General features: G+C 39.9%; 1 protein-coding gene across 1 annotated transcript in view; it reads left to right on the forward strand.

The window, feature by feature from the left end:
- The window catches only part of NME8 (NME/NM23 family member 8), a 54,553-nt gene extending 43,704 nt beyond the window's left edge, over positions 1-10,849 (forward strand). Inside the window, exons 14-15 of the mRNA XM_045564321.1 lie at positions 8,270-8,414; positions 10,612-10,849. Coding sequence (XP_045420277.1) covers positions 8,270-8,414; positions 10,612-10,849 — 383 coding nt within the window. The remainder of the gene's footprint in view (positions 1-8,269; positions 8,415-10,611) is intronic.
- The last annotated feature ends 6,665 nt before the right edge of the window (positions 10,850-17,514 follow it).

Below are 17,514 nucleotides of genomic sequence, written 5' to 3' on the forward strand. Positions count from 1 at the left end.
AAATATTTTTTAAAAACCTAAATTCATTGTAATAAAACAGTGCACAGCTCATTTTTTTGCTGTTAAATTATTTAAATTGACAATAATTGTACCAGTTTATGGAGTACAGGGCGATGTTTTGATACATGTATCCATTGTATAATAATAAAATCAGGGTATTTAGCATATCTGGTTACCTCACACCTTTATCATTTCTTTGTGATCAGAACATTCAAAATCTTCTCTTCTAGATATTTTGAAATAGACTAGACAATATTTTTAACCATACTATTGTTACCTTACTGTGCAGTAGAACATGAGAACTTATGCCTAACTGACTTTGTATCCGTTGACCTGTCTCCCTCCTCCCTACCCTTTGGTGACCACTCTTCTATTCTCTACTTCTATGAAATCAACTTCTTTATATTCCATATGAATGAGATCATGTGGTATTCGTCTTTCTGTGCCTGGCTTATTAAACTTAACATAATGTCCTCCAGGTTCATCTAAGTTGCTGCAAATGAAAGGGTTTCATTCATTTTTATGGCTGAATAGTATTCTGTTGTATATGTATACAACATTTTCTTTATCCGTGCAACTGTCAATAGACCCTTGGTTGATTCCGTATTTTGGCTATTATGAATAGTGCTGAGATAAACATGGGGGTTCCAGTATGCCTTTCATACACTGATTTCCTTCCCTTTGGATAAATACCCAATAGTGGGATGGCTGGATCTTATGGTAGTTCTATTTTAAATTTTTTGAGGAACCTCCATACTCTTCCATAATGGCTGTACTAATTTTTGTTTACACCAGTAGTTTTTAAGTGTACCCGTTTCCCCACATCCTCACTGACATTTGTTATTTTTTGGCTTTTTGAGTATAAGCATTCCAGTTGAGGTGAGATAATATCTCATTGTGGTTTTGATTTTCATTTCCCTGATTATAGGTGATGTTTACCAATTTTTATTACACTGCTGGTCATTTGTAGGTTTTCTTTTGAGAAATGTCTATTTAGATCTTTTGCTAATTTTTTAATCATTTTATTTATTTTTTGTGCTTAAGTTATTTGAGTTCCTTATATATTCTGTATATTAATCACTTGCCAGATGCATAGTTTGTGAATATCTTCTCCCATTCTATAGATTGTCTTGTAACTCTGTTGATTATTTCCTTTGCTATGTAGAAGCTTTTTAGTTAGATGTAATCCCATTTGCCTATTTTTGCTTTTGTTATAAGTGCCTTTGAGGTTCTATCCAAAAATCCTTGCCCAGACTAATGTCATGAAACATTTCCTTTATGTTTTCATCTAGTAGTTTTATTGTTTTGGGTCTTACATGAAAATATTTTTAGGAGGTAAGATAAACTCTCATATATTTATAAAATAACATGTTTTATTGCAACTGTTGTATTATTTTAAGTTATATTTACTTTATCCATTGTTTTACATTTACTGTTGTTTTTCATGATGTGGTTTTTTAAAAAAATTTTTCTGTTATAGAAATATATGAGTCCTCTTTCCTTACTTAAGCTTCTACTACTATGTGTTTTTTTCTTCTTTAAATGGTACCCTTTACCTTTGTGACAGTTAGAAAACTGAATATACTTACTCTTTCTCTCCTTTTCTCCAGTTTTTTAAAATTTCAGAGTATTATGGAGGTACAAATGCATCGGTTATATAAATTGCCTTTCCATTACCAACAAGTGTGCTCATCCCCCAGACAGCACGCCCCACATCTGTTAGGTGTGGATGTACCCAGCCCCTCTTCCCTTCTCCCACCTGCCTGACACCCTATGAATGTTACTTCTGATATGTGCACATTAGTGTTGATCAATTAATACCAATTTAATGGTGAGTACATGTGTGTGTTTTTCCATTCTTGTGATACTTCACTTAGAAGAATGGGCTCCAGATCCATTCAGGATAATACAAGAGGTAGTTCATATTATAATTTTGTTATGAATGAGTAGTACGCCATGGTATACATATTCCACATTTTCTTAATCCACTCATGTGTTGATGGGCACTTGGGTTGTTTCCATATCTTTGCAATTGTGAATTGTGCTGCTGTAAACATTCAAGTGCAGATGTATTTTTTATAGAATTCCTTCTTTTTCCTTTGGATAGATACCCAGTAGTGGGATTGCTGGATCAAATGGTAGTTCTGCTTTTAGTTCTTCGAGGTATCTCCATACTACTTTCCATAGAGGTTGTACTAGTTTATAGTTCCACCGGCAGTGTATGAGTGTTCCTGTCTCTTGGCATCCACACCAAGATTTGTTGCTTGGGACTTTTTGATAAAAGCTCTTCTCACTGGAGTTAGGTAATATCTTATTGTGGTTTTGATTAGCATTTCCCTGATGATTAGAGATGTTGAGCATTTCTTCATATGTTTGCTGGCTATTTGTCTATCTTCTTTTGAAAAGTTCTGTTCATGTCCTTTGCCCACTTTTTAATGGGGTTGTTTGATTTTTTCTTGCTGATTTTCCTGAGTTCTATATAGATTCTAGTTATCAGCCCTTTATCGGATGTGTAGCATGCCAATATTTTCTCCCATTCTGTTAAGTTGTCTATTTGCTCTAGTGATAGTTTCTTTGGCTGTGCAGAAGCTTTTTAATTTGATCAGATCCCGTTTATTTATTTTTGTTGTTGCAGTGATTGCTTTTTGGGTCTTCTTCATAAATTCTTTGCCCAGGACAATTTCTCTAAGAGTTTTTCCAACATTTTCTTCTAGAATTCTTATGGTTTCATGCCTTAGGTTTAAGTCTATTATCCATCCTGAGTTGATTTTTGTGAGAGGTGAGAGGTTTGGATCCTATTTCAGTCTTCTACATGTGGTTATCCAATTTTCCCAACACCATTTATTGAATAGGGATTCTTTTTCCCATTGTATATTTTTGTCTGCTTTGTGGAAGATCAGATGGCTATTTGAGAATGGTTTTATATCTGTCTTCTCAGTCTTGTTCCATTGATCCATGTCTCTGTTCTTGTGCCAGTACCATACTGTTTTGGTTACTATAGTCTTGTAGTATAGCTTGAAGTGTGGTAAATTGATGCCTTCCAATTTGTTCTTGATTAAGGTTGCTTTTGCTACATAGGGTCTTCTTTTCTTCCATATGAAGCATAGAATTATTTTTTCTAGCTCTACAAAAAATGATGTTGGTGTTTTAATAGGGATTGTATTGAATCTGTATATCACTTTGGGCAGTATAGACATTTTAACAGAGTTGATTCTGCCAATCTATGACCATGGTATGGTTTTCCATCTGTTTACATCCTCTACTATTTCTTTCCTCAGTGTTTCATAGTTCTCCCTGTAGAGGTCTTTCACCTTCTTAGTGAAATATATTCCTAGATATTTTATTTTCTTTGTTGCTATTGTGAAAGGTATGGAGTCTTTTATTTGGTTCTCAGTGTGACTGTTGTTGGTGTACTTCGATGCTACTGATTTGAGTGTATTGATTTTGTAACCTGAGACTTTGCTAAACTTATTTATCAATCCAGTAGTCTCTTGGCAGAATCTTTGGGGTCTTCTAGATATAAAATCAAATCATCAGCAAAGAGCGACAGTTTGTCCTCCCCTTCTCCCATTTGGATGCCCTAGATTTCCTCCTCTTGTCTGATTGCTCTGGCTAGGATTTCCAGCACCATGTTGAATAGAAGTGGTAATAGAGGGCAAGCTTGTCTGGTTCCAGTTCTAAGTGGGAATGCTTTCAATTTTTCTCCATTCGGTATGATGTTGGCTATGGGTTTGTTTTATATGGCTTTTATCATTTTGAGGTAAGTCGTGTCTGTGACTATTTTGTCAAGCATTCTTATCATAAAAGGGTGCTGAATTTTGTCAAATGCATTTTCTCTGTCTATTGACAGCATTATATGGTCTTTGATTTTACTTCTATTTATGTGGTGAATTACATTTATAGATTTGCACATGTTGAACCATCCCTGCATATCTTGGATGAAGCCCACTTGGTCATGATAGATTATTTTTTTGATGAACAGCTGAATTCTATTTGCTTGGATTTTGTTGAAAATTTTTGCATCTACATTTGTAAGGGATATTGGTCTGTAGTTTTCTTTTTTTGTTCAGCTCTTTCCTGGCTTTGGTATCAGGGTGATGTTGGCTTTGTAAAACATGTTGAAGAGGATTCCTACCTTGTCAATGCTGTGAAATAATTTCTGCAGTACAGGCACCATTTTTTCTGTGTAGGTCTGGTAAAATTGTGTGTGAAACCATCTGGTGCTGTACTTTTTCTTTTAGGAAAGTTTTTTATTGCCTCAATTTCAGTACTTGATATTGTTCTGTTCAGGAATTCTATTTCTTCCTGTGTGTTACTAAGAATTTGTCTATTTACTCCATGTTTTCAAGTGTATGTACATAGAGATTTTTATAGTATTCACAGATGATATTTTTTATTTCTGTGATATCAGCTGTAACTTTTCCCTTTGCATTCATGATTGAGCTTATTAGAGGTCTTTCTTTTCTGCTTCTGGTTAATCTAGTAAGAGGCATGTCTCTGGGACTCTCAATCAGGCAGTCTGGAGCAGGCCTCACTCCTTTTTACCCTCCCCTATACCGTGATTTTTCCTGGGCTTCTGCCGGCAGGCAGGACCTCAAGCTAGCCAAGCTCCTTCATGACTGTGATACAGAACGGGAGGCCCCCTGCCCAGGATTCTAGCCTGTGCTGGAAGCACAACCTCCCCATGGGAAGAGGGGTGTCCTGTAAGCACACCTGCAGCTAGGGCCCACTCTATACTATCACCCCTGATCTGCCCTTGCTGGCACCCACACCTGGTGAGACTAATTCACAAATATCCCTTCTGTGCCCCCAGACAATGTGATCAAGACCTGGGTTTACAGGGACTGGCCTACAGGCCTGTCCCCCAGGTCCCAGAGATTAATCCTTTTCATGCCAAGGATGCTGGTCTCAAGTCACCCACGGGGTGCCCACACAGGTTCAATGTCCCTCCACCTTGGGGTTTGCCCTGCTCTGCTGGAGTCAGAGTCACTGGGCAAGTAGCACCATGGAGGGCCAGCAGGGAGGGAGCTCGCAGTTCAATCACCCCTCAGTCCACTATAGGACCCTAAATGGAAAGGATTAAACCCTGTTCCCTGTGGAAGCCTCCATGTAGTGGCTCAATTGTCTCTCTTGGCAGCCACCAGTTGGGGAGGGGCAAGGGAGAAGAGTCTAGGTGCAGGAAAGTCTGCACTCTGGTCCTCTCTAAGCCTCTCTCCAGGAGGTATTCTGCTCAGAATGCTCAGGCTCTGGAGTCGCACAGATTGCCTGGGAGCCACTTGCCCCTGTGGCTCCTACAGTTTGGTCTGGAGTTGGGAAATGTCTGTGTGGGGATGGGCAAAACAGAACCTGAAGGGTTAAGGCCCCCTAGGGATACAAAGGCACAGGGTGGGTAGAGAAGCAATATGGTGCCTGCGGTTTGGCCTGGGTCTGTAGGGTAGAAGGTTCCCTGGGGGCACTGGGAGCCAGTCTCTGGACTCGTATCAGTGGAAGGTCTCTCCAGCAGCTTGGGAGCCCACCAACAGTCCGAGATGCAAGTGAGGGGGAAAGTTAACTGATCCACCTACCCTTCTCGCTGGTCTCCAAGTCTCTCAGGACTTAATCCCTGCTGATGCCTTTCTCCTTCCAGTTCTGCTCCATAACCTCATCCCATGGAGTCTCCTGTAGGTTTAGGCACCCTCCTTCAGACCCTCATCTGATCTATGTTTGTCTGTCTATTTTTTCTCTTTCATCTAAAACTTCTCCTTCTTACAGAGATGCCCTGGCTGGTGGTGTGTCTGGTCCACCACCTTGCTCTTCCTCCCTTATTCTCCCATTTTTAAAATTTTTGTTAAATCTACTTTGTTAGAACTTACATTATTTATATATTTAATGTCTATAAAATCCTAGGCTCACATTGTTTATTTGAGTTTCTTGACAATATAGCTCTATTCTTGTTTTTTATATTGTTTTCAAGAACTCTGATGCCATACTAATTTTCTTTCCTTTGTAAATGACATGCCAGTGCTTTGCCAGAACAGGGTACATTTTTTTTGTCTCTCAAATCTATTAGTTTTACTAAAATTTGTCTGAGATTTGACCATTATGGATATATTTTTCCAGGTACATGTTACTTCCTTTTACTTTCTATATTCATATCTTCTTTTATTTAAAGATGGCTTTATTGCCTTATAGTTCTAAATGTTAGTCCTGTTCCATTGTTCTGCTTTTATTTCTTAGGGACTTCATTGGAAATAATAGGATTTTTTGGAAGTTTCTGAAGGTTTAGATTGACTTACTCAATTTATAGTTCAGAATATTCTTCTCCTTTGGCATGAAGTCAAATTTCTTAAGTAAATATATAAATATGTAATATTTAATTTTATACATATAAACAACATGTATACACACCTACACACATATACACACACTTGTAGATATGCTTTTATTTGCTTAACTTCTATATCCACCACTTTTTCTGTTGTTGACATCTCTTCTTTTATTTGGTTTTCCTTTTCTTGGCTATTTTTGTTTCTATTCTCTGTGCCCTTTACTGTATTTTAGGTTATATTCTCCATTAACAGCTTTTAATTTAGTCTTTATTTTTGTGATTTTATCTTTTTCTTAAATTTCTTTCTTGAGTGCAGTCAGCTTTTATTTCACATCTACTTATTGCTTGTTCATTTCTACTTTTGAGTTTGAAATTCTGATTCGTGATTTTTTTATGTTCGTGTGAGAGTGTCACATTACAGTTTTCTTTGGTCTTGCCACCCTTCTGTTGACTGGCTGGCTTTCTTTGAGGGGAAACAAAAGATCTTTTTATTCAGAAAAATAATTTAATTTTACCTTTATAGTAGTTTAGCAAAGATTTATGAGGGTTTGGGTTAGCTCACTCAGTTTCTCAGTTCTGAATGTTCTCTTTGTTTTGTACAACGCAGTGGTTTCTGTGACAGGTAGGGCCTTGGCAGGGGATAGATCTGTTTTTATTTTTACAGTGCTCATTGTTTATCTAGAACATTAACCTCAGCCACTTGCTTCCTTTCCCCAAGTACTGCAAGAGACTCTTCTTTTCCAAAATGCCTCCTTCTCCTGAGTCGTGCCTTCCAAAAACTGGATCAGTCTTCAAATACCTTGCTTCCAATGCCACATCCACCCAGCCCACCTTAATTTATCCTTCATACTGCAAAGGAACTTACCTTTCTAGAATACAAATCTGAATATGTTTCTGCTTAGTACTTAGGGGAGAGTCCACATTTCTTCATTAGGCATAGCTCTTTATAACCCTTCCTTTATTTACCTAGCTGACTTCATTTCCAATAAGTTTTCACCCAGTCACTTTCTTTCTCCCTTCTGAACTTGCCTCTCCCTGCCTGCAATGTCCTTTCCCTAATTAACCTGCTCAGTGATCATACCTTAGTTTTTCTATGCTTAATGCAAAGGTCGACGTCGCTTGAGAAATCACTGACCTCCCCAGAGAAAGTTAATAGTTTTCTCTGCTGTGATTCCGGGAACCTTACGTATTACTCTTTATAATAATGATTACCTTCTCCTGATTCATTTATAGGCCCGGCCCTCTCACCAGACAATTAATATCGGAGGAAGTGTTTGCGTTCAATTCACATTTATTTCTGTAGTGTCTGTCTGAAAGCAGATCCTGGCCACCTCCTTTCTAGCAGGAGAAGCCCAGCTTTCTGCAGGCTTTCTGTTAGTTGTGATCACGCTTGCCTGTGCCTAGCACTTCTAAATGCTTTTGATCTGGAACAAAGAAGAGGCTGTTTCACTAGAGAGCTTCCAGTCTCTCAGTTGGCTCACCTTCGTCTTCAGAATGTAGTCCTCAACATTTAGGCCACTGGTGAGATTTTGACAAGCTGTGCTTTGCTGACTTCCTTCAGTGGCACCCTGATTCTTCAGGGAGAAGAGTTCAGGTCGGCTCTCCTTTACAATCCGTGTCTAGCAAGAAATTCCTTGGCCTTTGCAGCATGGAGGTGAAAACATGTTTTCCTTCTTAGCTTGAGAGCAGATCCTCTCCCCTCTCCTTTTATAGCCCACTAGGTGTTAGACTTGGTTTCTGGAAAGTTGGATCTCAGAGACTGAATATGTACATCAACATAGGAAAGTTCTTCTGAGTGTCAATTTGGTGCTTTTGGAGTTTGATTTAGTGTAGCATAGTTTTTTTTTTTTTAAAGCACAGTATGCAAGTAAAACTATTGTTTTCCTTAGTTGTTTCAATCTACTTGAATGTGGAGTAAAAGTAAAGCAATCTGCAAGATTACCCAGTATCTGTTTTCCCTAGGGGAGATCCTGAAGACTATCAAGGAGGCTGGATTCGATCTGACACAAGCGAAGGAGATGCTCCTAACTCAAGAGGAAGCAAACAAGATTTATTCAAAAATAACAGGAAAACCCTTTTATAAAGATGTATTGGAAATGTTATCTGAGTAAGTGTCTGGTATACAGGTCTTTGTATTATAAAAGGAGTAAATGTTCATAACAGAAAGTTTGAAAAATACAGCAATTACTTAAAACATTCCATCTAATCTCATTCATGAAAAGATATGCTGTTAACATTTGGGATTCATTTTCTTTTCCATTTCCTTCCCTACCTCCCTCCCTCCCTATCTTCTCTCTCCTTCCTTCTGTCTCTCCTTCCTTCCTTCCTTCCTTCCTTCCTTCCTTCCTTCCTTCCTTCCTTCCTTCCTTCCTTCCTTCCTTCCTTCCTTCCTTCCTTCCTTCCTGTTTCTTTAGTTCTTCACATTAGATATAGAGGCTGACTGAGTTTAAATCCCTGCTTTACCAACATATTTACTCTGTGCCTGAGTCTCCTTGTCTGCAGGGTGGGGATAATAATGGTATCTACCTCACAGGTTTGTTGTGAGGCTAAGTGATATATTGAAAGTACCTGGAATAGTGCATGGCATATATTAAACGTTCAATAAATGTTAGCTGTCATTATTCGCATCTTTCTTTCACATGTGTAGATACCTTGTCAAACTCTTTATGTGTATACAATAACATAAGTAACATGATACTAAATATACTGTTTTGAAACACTCATCTTCCACATTATGGATCTGTTCCTGACAATGCAGACCTTTATAACCACTGCATAGGAATTAAAAGCTAACATTTATTGAGTGTTTACTTAATTCCAGGCCTTGTAATGAGCCATACATACTTCATCTCATTTGACTTCTTATAATAACAACTCTGAAGGAGTTTTTACTAGAATTTCCACTTTGTTTGTGGGGCAGCAGAGGCCCAGGGATGGAATTTGTCCACGGTCTCAAGGCTAGTGTTTGGCTGGGGCCTGAGCCTGGGGAGTCTGTGTTCTTAACTGCTGCTCCCCGGAACTCTCTTTTACATAAAGTTCATAATAATTTGAACACCCTTAACAATTTGCTCCTGGTTAAAAAATTTTTATTTGCTATTTCACATATATTGAGTTATAAATAAAATTTTGTACATAAACAGTCATGCACTGTATAATGACGTTGCAGTCAATGATGGACTATGTATATGACAGGTGGTCCTGCAAGATTATGATGGAGCTGAAAAACTCCTGTCCCCTAGTGATGTCAGAGCCATCGTAACCTAGTAGCACAATCCATTATCTTTTCTATGTTGAGATCTGTTTAGATACACAATACTTGCCACTGTGTTAAAATGGCCTATGGTATTCAGTACAGTAACGTGCTGTACAGGTTTGTAGCCCAGGAGCAATAGGCTGTACCGTATAGCCTAGGCATGTAGTAGGCTACACCATTTGGGTTTGTGTGAGTACACACTATGATGTTTGTCTGACAATGCCTTTCTCAGGATGTATCTTCCATGTTACGCGACACATGACTATAGATAAGAAACCTCTTTAAATGCACATCTTTCCTTTTCAGGTCCTGACCATGTGTCAATGAGTCTAAAAAAGGCAAAACTTACAGAGTTCAAAACCAAGATTGAATGGAATATAAGTGGCAATTAGATACAAATAATAAACAAAAGGTTAGAGACTTTAAGTACCTGCACCATGACAGCTTAGAGAACAAGCTAACTTTCATGCCTGCTGCAGGTTGCATTTCCTGGGAAGCAGACAGAGCTTAGTGTTCAGGCTATTGACTAAGGGTGCCACACGGAAGAGGGGACAAAGAAGCAGGGTGGGGAAGAAGGGGAGGTCAAGATGCAGTGCAGGCCAGACAACAGCCTCCGCTGACCAAAGCTGGACTGGTCCCTCAGAGCTGTCCCATAGTGACTGAGATGGCCAAGCCTTTGTACCCTTACACTGGTCAGTCATTGGAGGTGGGCCACCCTTGGAATGAGGTGGAGGCAATCCCTGAAGGGCAACCATGAAGCAGGAAGTCCATGGGTCCATGACAATGTCTCTATTTATAGACCCCAAAGTTGCAAAAATAACAGGACTCCATTGACAAATATTCCCCAGAATTAAACTACAGCACACATTTAGCACAAAAACCTATTGGAAGAGGTAGAAATAAAAAAAAGAAAAGCATGAAATGACACCACTAAGAACAAAGAATAAAGAGGCAGTCCCTGGCCCAAACTGTGACGTCCTGTCCTTAGCCGTGTTTGCAGTCTCTAGAGTTGTCTGGCGCCCATGTCTTCTGAAAGTGTCCTTCCTTGCAGGGGTCCGTCTCTGGTCATGGTTCTGACCAAGTGGAATGCTATTGCAGAATGGAGACATTTGATGGGCCCAGTAGACCCAGAAGAAGCAAGACTGTTGTCCCCAGACTCTATCCGAGCCCAATTTGGAATAAGTGTTTTGAAAAATATTGTCCACGGATCATCTAATGCTTATGAGGCAACAGAGAGCATTGGTCAACTCTTTGAAGAGTTTGTTTCTGAGAATCCCAAGGAAAACTAAAGTACGTACATGAAGCATATACCTCTTTAATTTTTCTTTTCTTTTGTTCTCTTTGTTTGGTACCACTGAAGGAGCCCAGGACAAGCCCATCTGAAAAGAGCAGAACTTTGCCCATATTTCTGAATCAAACTTTATTTCCTGCCAGGCACATCATGCTGTTGCATAGCAGCCTCACAGCCTCCAAGCTGAGCAGTGTAGATGATGGTGACCTGGGGGATTCTGGTTGCATGTGGCCAGGCTGAGGCAGCTGCACCCAGGCTGCAGGGCTGGAGACAGTGGGCGAGCGAAGCGCCCCTGGGTTTGCAAGCCTTGGTTTCAAGCTGCTGTGTCATCTGCCATGACTCCAAAGGCCTCATGCAGTCCCTCTCCTCGACTCCTTCCCGCCTCTCCACTCTGAATGCCCAAAGTCTCATTCAGTAGCCTGAACTCTTAGTATCTAAATAGTTGAAAACTTGGAACCTACTAACTACCTTTGGGTGATAAATGATAGTGTAATAGCATAGAATCGTAGAAATCATAGAATAAAAGGAAATAATTTCTATTCTTGGCAAAGAGATACTTATTGGGTAGAAGTGGCTACATAATATGCATGTGCTTTTTTTTATTATTATTATTTTTTGAGACAGAGTCTTTCTCTGTTGCCTTGGGTAGAGTGCAGTGATGTCATGGTAGCTCACTGCAACCTCAAACTCCTGGGCTCAAGCAATCCTCCTGCCCCAGCCTCCCAAGTAGCTGGGACTACAGTCATGCACCACAATGCCTGGCTAATTTTTGTATTTTTAGTAGAGACGTCTCATTCTTGCTCAGGGTGATCTCGAAGTCCTGGGCTCAAGCAATCCTCCTGCCCCAGCCTTCCAAGTTGCTGGGACTGCAGGCATGTGCTATGATGCCTGGCTAATTATTTTTAGTAGAGACGGGGTCTCACTCTTGCTCAGGCTGGTCTGGAACTCCTGAACTCAAGCGATCCTCCTGCCTCGGCCTCCCAGAGTGCTAGGATTACAGGCGTGAGCCACCTTGCCCAGCCAATATGCTCCTGCTTTGAGTTTCTTTGTTTACTAAGCAATGTGGGAGATGGAGTGCAAGATGGGTCACTTTTCCTATCAAACCCGCTTGCTTTATTTTCAACGAGCAGGCACAAATGTCCACCAGATGGCTCTGGCTGCTGACCTGAATATGACTGTACAGCCTTTCCATATGTGGAGTGTTGTCCCCACCTGCAGGAGCCATACTGAGAATCAGTTTCCATAGCATACAGAAAAAGCACTGTGAAATGGAGAAGCCCGCCCTAGCCCCTACCCAACAGGACTCCTCAGGGAGAGAAGAATACATTGTTCCCTTCAGATTGTTATAATATTTGGGCTATGATTTCTCCAGGTATAAGAACACTGTGTTGAAATATCAGGTGTATAAATAAAAAGTAAGTCCTAGCATAGTACAGCTTGTTCCAGAAGTCTAACTCAATTATAGTCCAAGGCATGATTGTGCAACCTGGGAACATTCATGTTGGGAAAATATGTACTGTATGCCTTCTTGACCTATGGGCTATAATTGATATAAAACTGGTTGAATGAAGGTCACTACCTTCAGACAAATGCAAATTTAATCAGGTGATAAAACATATAGTATCTAATCATAGCCACAATAAAACAGTACATTACTAAGCGTGTCAGCAGTGAATGGCTGGTGGGTGGGGCTGTCTGTGGAGCTGCACTCTGTTTATAGCTTCTGTTAACAATGAGTCTCTTCTAACATCTGCATATCCTTCTCTTTTGTGGTGGGAGGGCACTCTGATCGATACAGGGGATTTTAAACTAGTGTAAAATTCAGTGCTGAGTTGGCAAGTATATATTGTATTTAGTAGTTAGGAGCTGGAGAAAGTAAGTAATGAAATAGACCTTGAAACATGAGTAGGATTTTAAAATCAAAGTTAGGGAAGGAAGAAACAGAAGTCAGTTTTAAAGGTTTCTAAATAGTTAAATATATATTAATACACACACAGATCTTGATGCTTGTATGTATAGACATTTTGCTGGCTTCTGTCTTACTACATATACTACAGTGTGTCATATCACTCTGAGGGCTGAGGGTTAGTGATTTGGGTATGTTTCAGACATTCAGGATCATTTGTTCAGCTCTTGCTATGTGCTGGACACTGTTGCAGGGCTGGATATACATAGCCCTTGTCCTAAAGGAACTTATGACTCTAAGAGCAGGAAATAGTAAATGAACATGTACTTTGGGGTTCCCAGGGGCAAGTGTGAGTGCTTTGGGCAGGTGGACATAGCAAGTGCAAAGAGGGAAAGTGAGATGCAAACTATCCAGGCAGGAAGCACTGCAGTAATCAAAGTGAAATATGGCAGAAGGCTGGACTAATACAGAAGCAGCGAGCTCAGTGCTAAGTGGAATAATCAGGTGATTCTCAGAAGACTGCATTGCATCCACAGGACTTGACGATTGACTACCACTCTACCAAAAGTAAGAAGAGATAAAGCTTCCTGGCTTGAGTAATGAGAATATGATCTAACCATTCCCAGACATGGGAAGAAGAGAGAAGCAGGTTAGAAGAAAACAGCATGAATTGTGTTTTGATCATGTTGGGTAGAGGACATTTGAATTGGTTGTAAGTCAGACTCTCAGAGCAGGGGAGTCACGAAGGCTGCATGGGTGTGACATCAGCAAAATGGTGGGGAAGGCAGCTCCAGGCTCCCATTCCCGGACGGGGGCACTGTCAGAAGCAACTTTGTCAGAACTCTGAAAAATGATCAAAGTTTTACAGTAACCAAAAGAATGCTGTGTCAACATAAAGGCAACTTAAAAATGGTAATGAAAGCCATGTGGCATTTTTACTAGCTCTTGTCCTACTTCCCCAGCTTGGTGACAGTCCTGGAGATGGCAGCCAGCATTCCCAGTGTGTGACCCTAATCTCTAGTTCCAGAGAGAATAGAGCAGATCCGATTCACAAAAGATTGTGCTTGTCTGTTTTAACCCTTCTGGAGGCTGCCTGAACAAGGCATCATCGCTGTTGCACCTAACCTGGAAACCACTCAGCGGGGAGAAGCAATGAACCTTGCTTGAAAACACTATATAGCGATCAACAAACCCACAGCTCCCTGGGGCTGGTGTGAATGCAAAATAGTGCATCTGCTGTGGAAAATAGTTGGGCAGTTTTTCAAAGGGTTAAACATAGAATCACCACTTGATCCAGCAATTCTACTCCAAGAGAATTGAAAACAGTGACTCAAACATATACTTGTGCACTAATGTTTATATAAAAATTATTCATAATAGCCAGAAGGCAGAAACAACCCAAATGTCCATTTATTAGAAGAATGAATGAACAAAATGTGGTATACACTTACAATGGAACATTGTTTAGCTATTAAAAAGGAATAGAATATTGATACATACTATAACATGGATGAGTCTTGAAAACATTTTGCTAAATGAAAAAAAATAAAACAGGCACAAAATGACAAATATTGCATGGTTCCCCTTATATGATGAAACAAGAATAGGCAATTACAGAGACAGAAAGTAGATTGGAGGTTGTTAGGGGCTGGAGGGAGGGCAAAATTGGAAGCTATTGCTTAAAGGGTACCGATTTCTGTTTAGGGTGATGAAATATTTTGGAAGTAGTTTGTGGTGATGGTTGCAAACAATGTAAATGTAACTAATACCACCAATCTGTACACTTAGATGGTTGCAATGGTGAATTTTATAATAGAAATATATATAGTGCCATGATTTTTAAAAAGTGAAAAAATAAAGTAAAATAAGGAAGAATGGTCCCTTGCAACAGAGCTCTCTCCAAAACCCCTCTGAAAATGATACAAAATTAGTCTAGTCTTATGACACTTTTAAAAGAAAATGCACGCGATGTTGACTTTAAAACTCTTGAATGAAAGTAAGCCTGCCGTAAAGTTCTTGAACAGCTGGCAAATAAAAAAAAAAATACAACAGCAATAAAATCTTAAAACTCTTGCTTGGGCATCTCTGTCTTCAGAGTCCCACTGTGCCCTGCAGCGCCTCCACAGACATGCCCCCCACCCCACACACACACACGCCGGTATCTCCACTGTGTTCAGATAGAGCTCCACTTTCAGTCTCATCTTCTTCAGCTCCTTCCAGTTCTCTTCCTCACCTTGGGCTTAACTGGCAATTTTGAATTCTTGAGCAGCTTGGGTAGAAAGCTGAAAGCTGTGGTTACTCATAAGTTCATATTTTAACCTGTCACAAGAGGTTTTAATTAACTCGTTGCTTTGTGTATCTTTGTGGATTGCTTGTTTGCTGAATTGAGCAGTATATAGATAAAGAAAAGGGCTCATCTCCCAAGCTCTGCGATTGGTGTGCAGGACTCCAATGTGGAAACTAATAACTGCTTGAAAGTTAGTGCATGGCATTACCATTTATTTTATTAAGCGTATTCTTTCTTTTCCTAGAACTTTGAGAAATAATGTACGAGTTCAACTCAACATATGATCATGTGGCACAGCTTCCTGGGAGGAATAATAAGACAGACATTCTTTGGAAGAAAACTCACCAGAAGATTTACAAAAAAATGCATGACTATGCATAATAACAATAAAAAAGTAACCTCCAAACAAATCTTGATGTTTATTTTTACCTTGTCTTCTGGAAAGGACTAAAGGTGGCATATATAAATGCACCCAAGATGCAACAAAATAGCTGGGGAGGAACATGGACTATGGGGCAGAAGGGAGTGGGGTAGATCAAAGAAGGCCAGGAGTGGAGTTATATACAAATGCACACTGCAAGGTCCTAATATATGTTTAGAAGTTGGTGAATAATTTGACTCTGAACTTTCAAGTAGAAAACTCTGAAAAGGTGACATATAGATTTATACAATTTGCAAACTACAGGACAGTGCAGGCTGGCTACCTAGCTAGTAAGATAAGGAAATGGTTAAGATAATGCAAATATCTCTGGGGATAGGATACAACAATAAGCCAACATTTTTATTGTTTTTGGCTTTTTTTTTCCTCTCTCAGGATATAATTGGAATGATATTTCCTGCAGTGATAAACTCTTCCCCAGGCTTGTATGTGGTTCCCAGCATGTGAGCTGGGGTACCCTCCTTTTCATTCCACTCAGGAGAACATGTTGGATCGCAGAGAGTGAGAATGACCTTGTTGAGTGATTAACTTTCCAATATAATTTCTAAACTGTAATATTAATAATATTAAGACACTCATAAGCTTTGATCATTTAATATTAGTAACAGATCACCTCCTGCAATACTCCAGTGTTCTGACACTATGTTTAAGAAGCATGCCTGTGAATTGTGTTAAATTATACAAAATCTAATTACTTACATGGGAATTACCATTAAGGATATTTCTCAAATTTTCTTCAGAATGCATTTTTTTTAAATGTAAGGTAAATCAATTATTGACTTTCTTAGGATTGTGCAAAGAAATACAGTAAAAATCTTCACCTTCCTCACTTCTTTCACCTTCCCTGCTCCTTCAGATTTAATACTATTACCTGCTGCTCTGCATGGCCTGATGGCAGTCGAGTGTTCATAATGTAATTGTGTTAAGTGGCATGCTGTTATTGCCTCAAGCACCATCCAGACCTTGAAAGGTATTGAAACACTCTCTCTTTTTTTTTTTTTTTTTTTAAGCCTGAATCTATATTGGCAAACCTAGCACTAGGTGGGCCCTGAACCTGAGAGTCTAAGAGCTGGCCTGGTACTGGAATAAGCCTGGCACATAGATTCGTAGAGATGGGCCTTTAGCCTGTCTATGGGGGCTGACCTGGTACAGGGGTGGTCCTGGAGTCTGAGTCCATAGTAGCAGGGCTGGATCTGGGATGAGACTGGAGGCTTTGTCCATGGGGACTGGCCTAGAGCTTGGGGCTGTGGAGCCCAGCCTGGAGCCTGGGTCCACAGAAGTGGCCCTAGAGGCTGTGGCTACAGAGGCCATCTTAGCTCCAGTGCATACTGGAGCAGGCCTGGACCCTGTGTCTATGGAGCCCAGAGCCATGGGACTAGCTTGGAGCCTGATTTCAGCCTGGAACTGGGACAGGCCTGGAGCCTCTGTCCATAGGGGCTGGCCTGGAGTCTGGGGCCATGGAGGCCAGCCTGGCTTTTGAGTGGGCTTGGAGGCTGGTATTAGAGTTACTAGCCTAGAATCCCCACTACAGCCAGGTATTGTAATCTTTCACCTGGTTTTCTTAACTCTTGTAAAGGTATGAATTAACATGCACAGAGGATAAGCTATAAAGTAGTGATAAGAATTTTCCTTTCCTTTCTTGCCTAACTTTTTTATCAGACCAGATTTTGAGTCTGGAACAGCAATTCTCAAAGGGTTCTTTATAGACTTCCGGGGATCCCTCAGACCCTTTCAGGGGCTCTGCAAGGTGAAAACTATATTACTGAAATACTAAGTTAATATTTGTCTTTTTCACTATGTTAACATTTTCACTAATGGTGCAAAAGTAATGGATTTTAAAATTACTAGCAACATAGCATGAATCAAGGCAGTGGCACCAAAGTATACTATTGGTCTTTTATTCTTTACTGCCATTGACTTATGGTTAAATTAAAAAAAACCAACTTCAAAGATAATATTGTATTTCACCAGCAGATGGCAAGCTACGCTTAGTTGTGTGCGTATGTTTAAAGATCTGTACAGATTTCATAC

This window comes from Lemur catta, chromosome 11 (assembly GCF_020740605.2).
Source record: "Lemur catta isolate mLemCat1 chromosome 11, mLemCat1.pri, whole genome shotgun sequence".
NCBI classification, from domain to species: Eukaryota; Metazoa; Chordata; class Mammalia; order Primates; family Lemuridae; genus Lemur; species Lemur catta.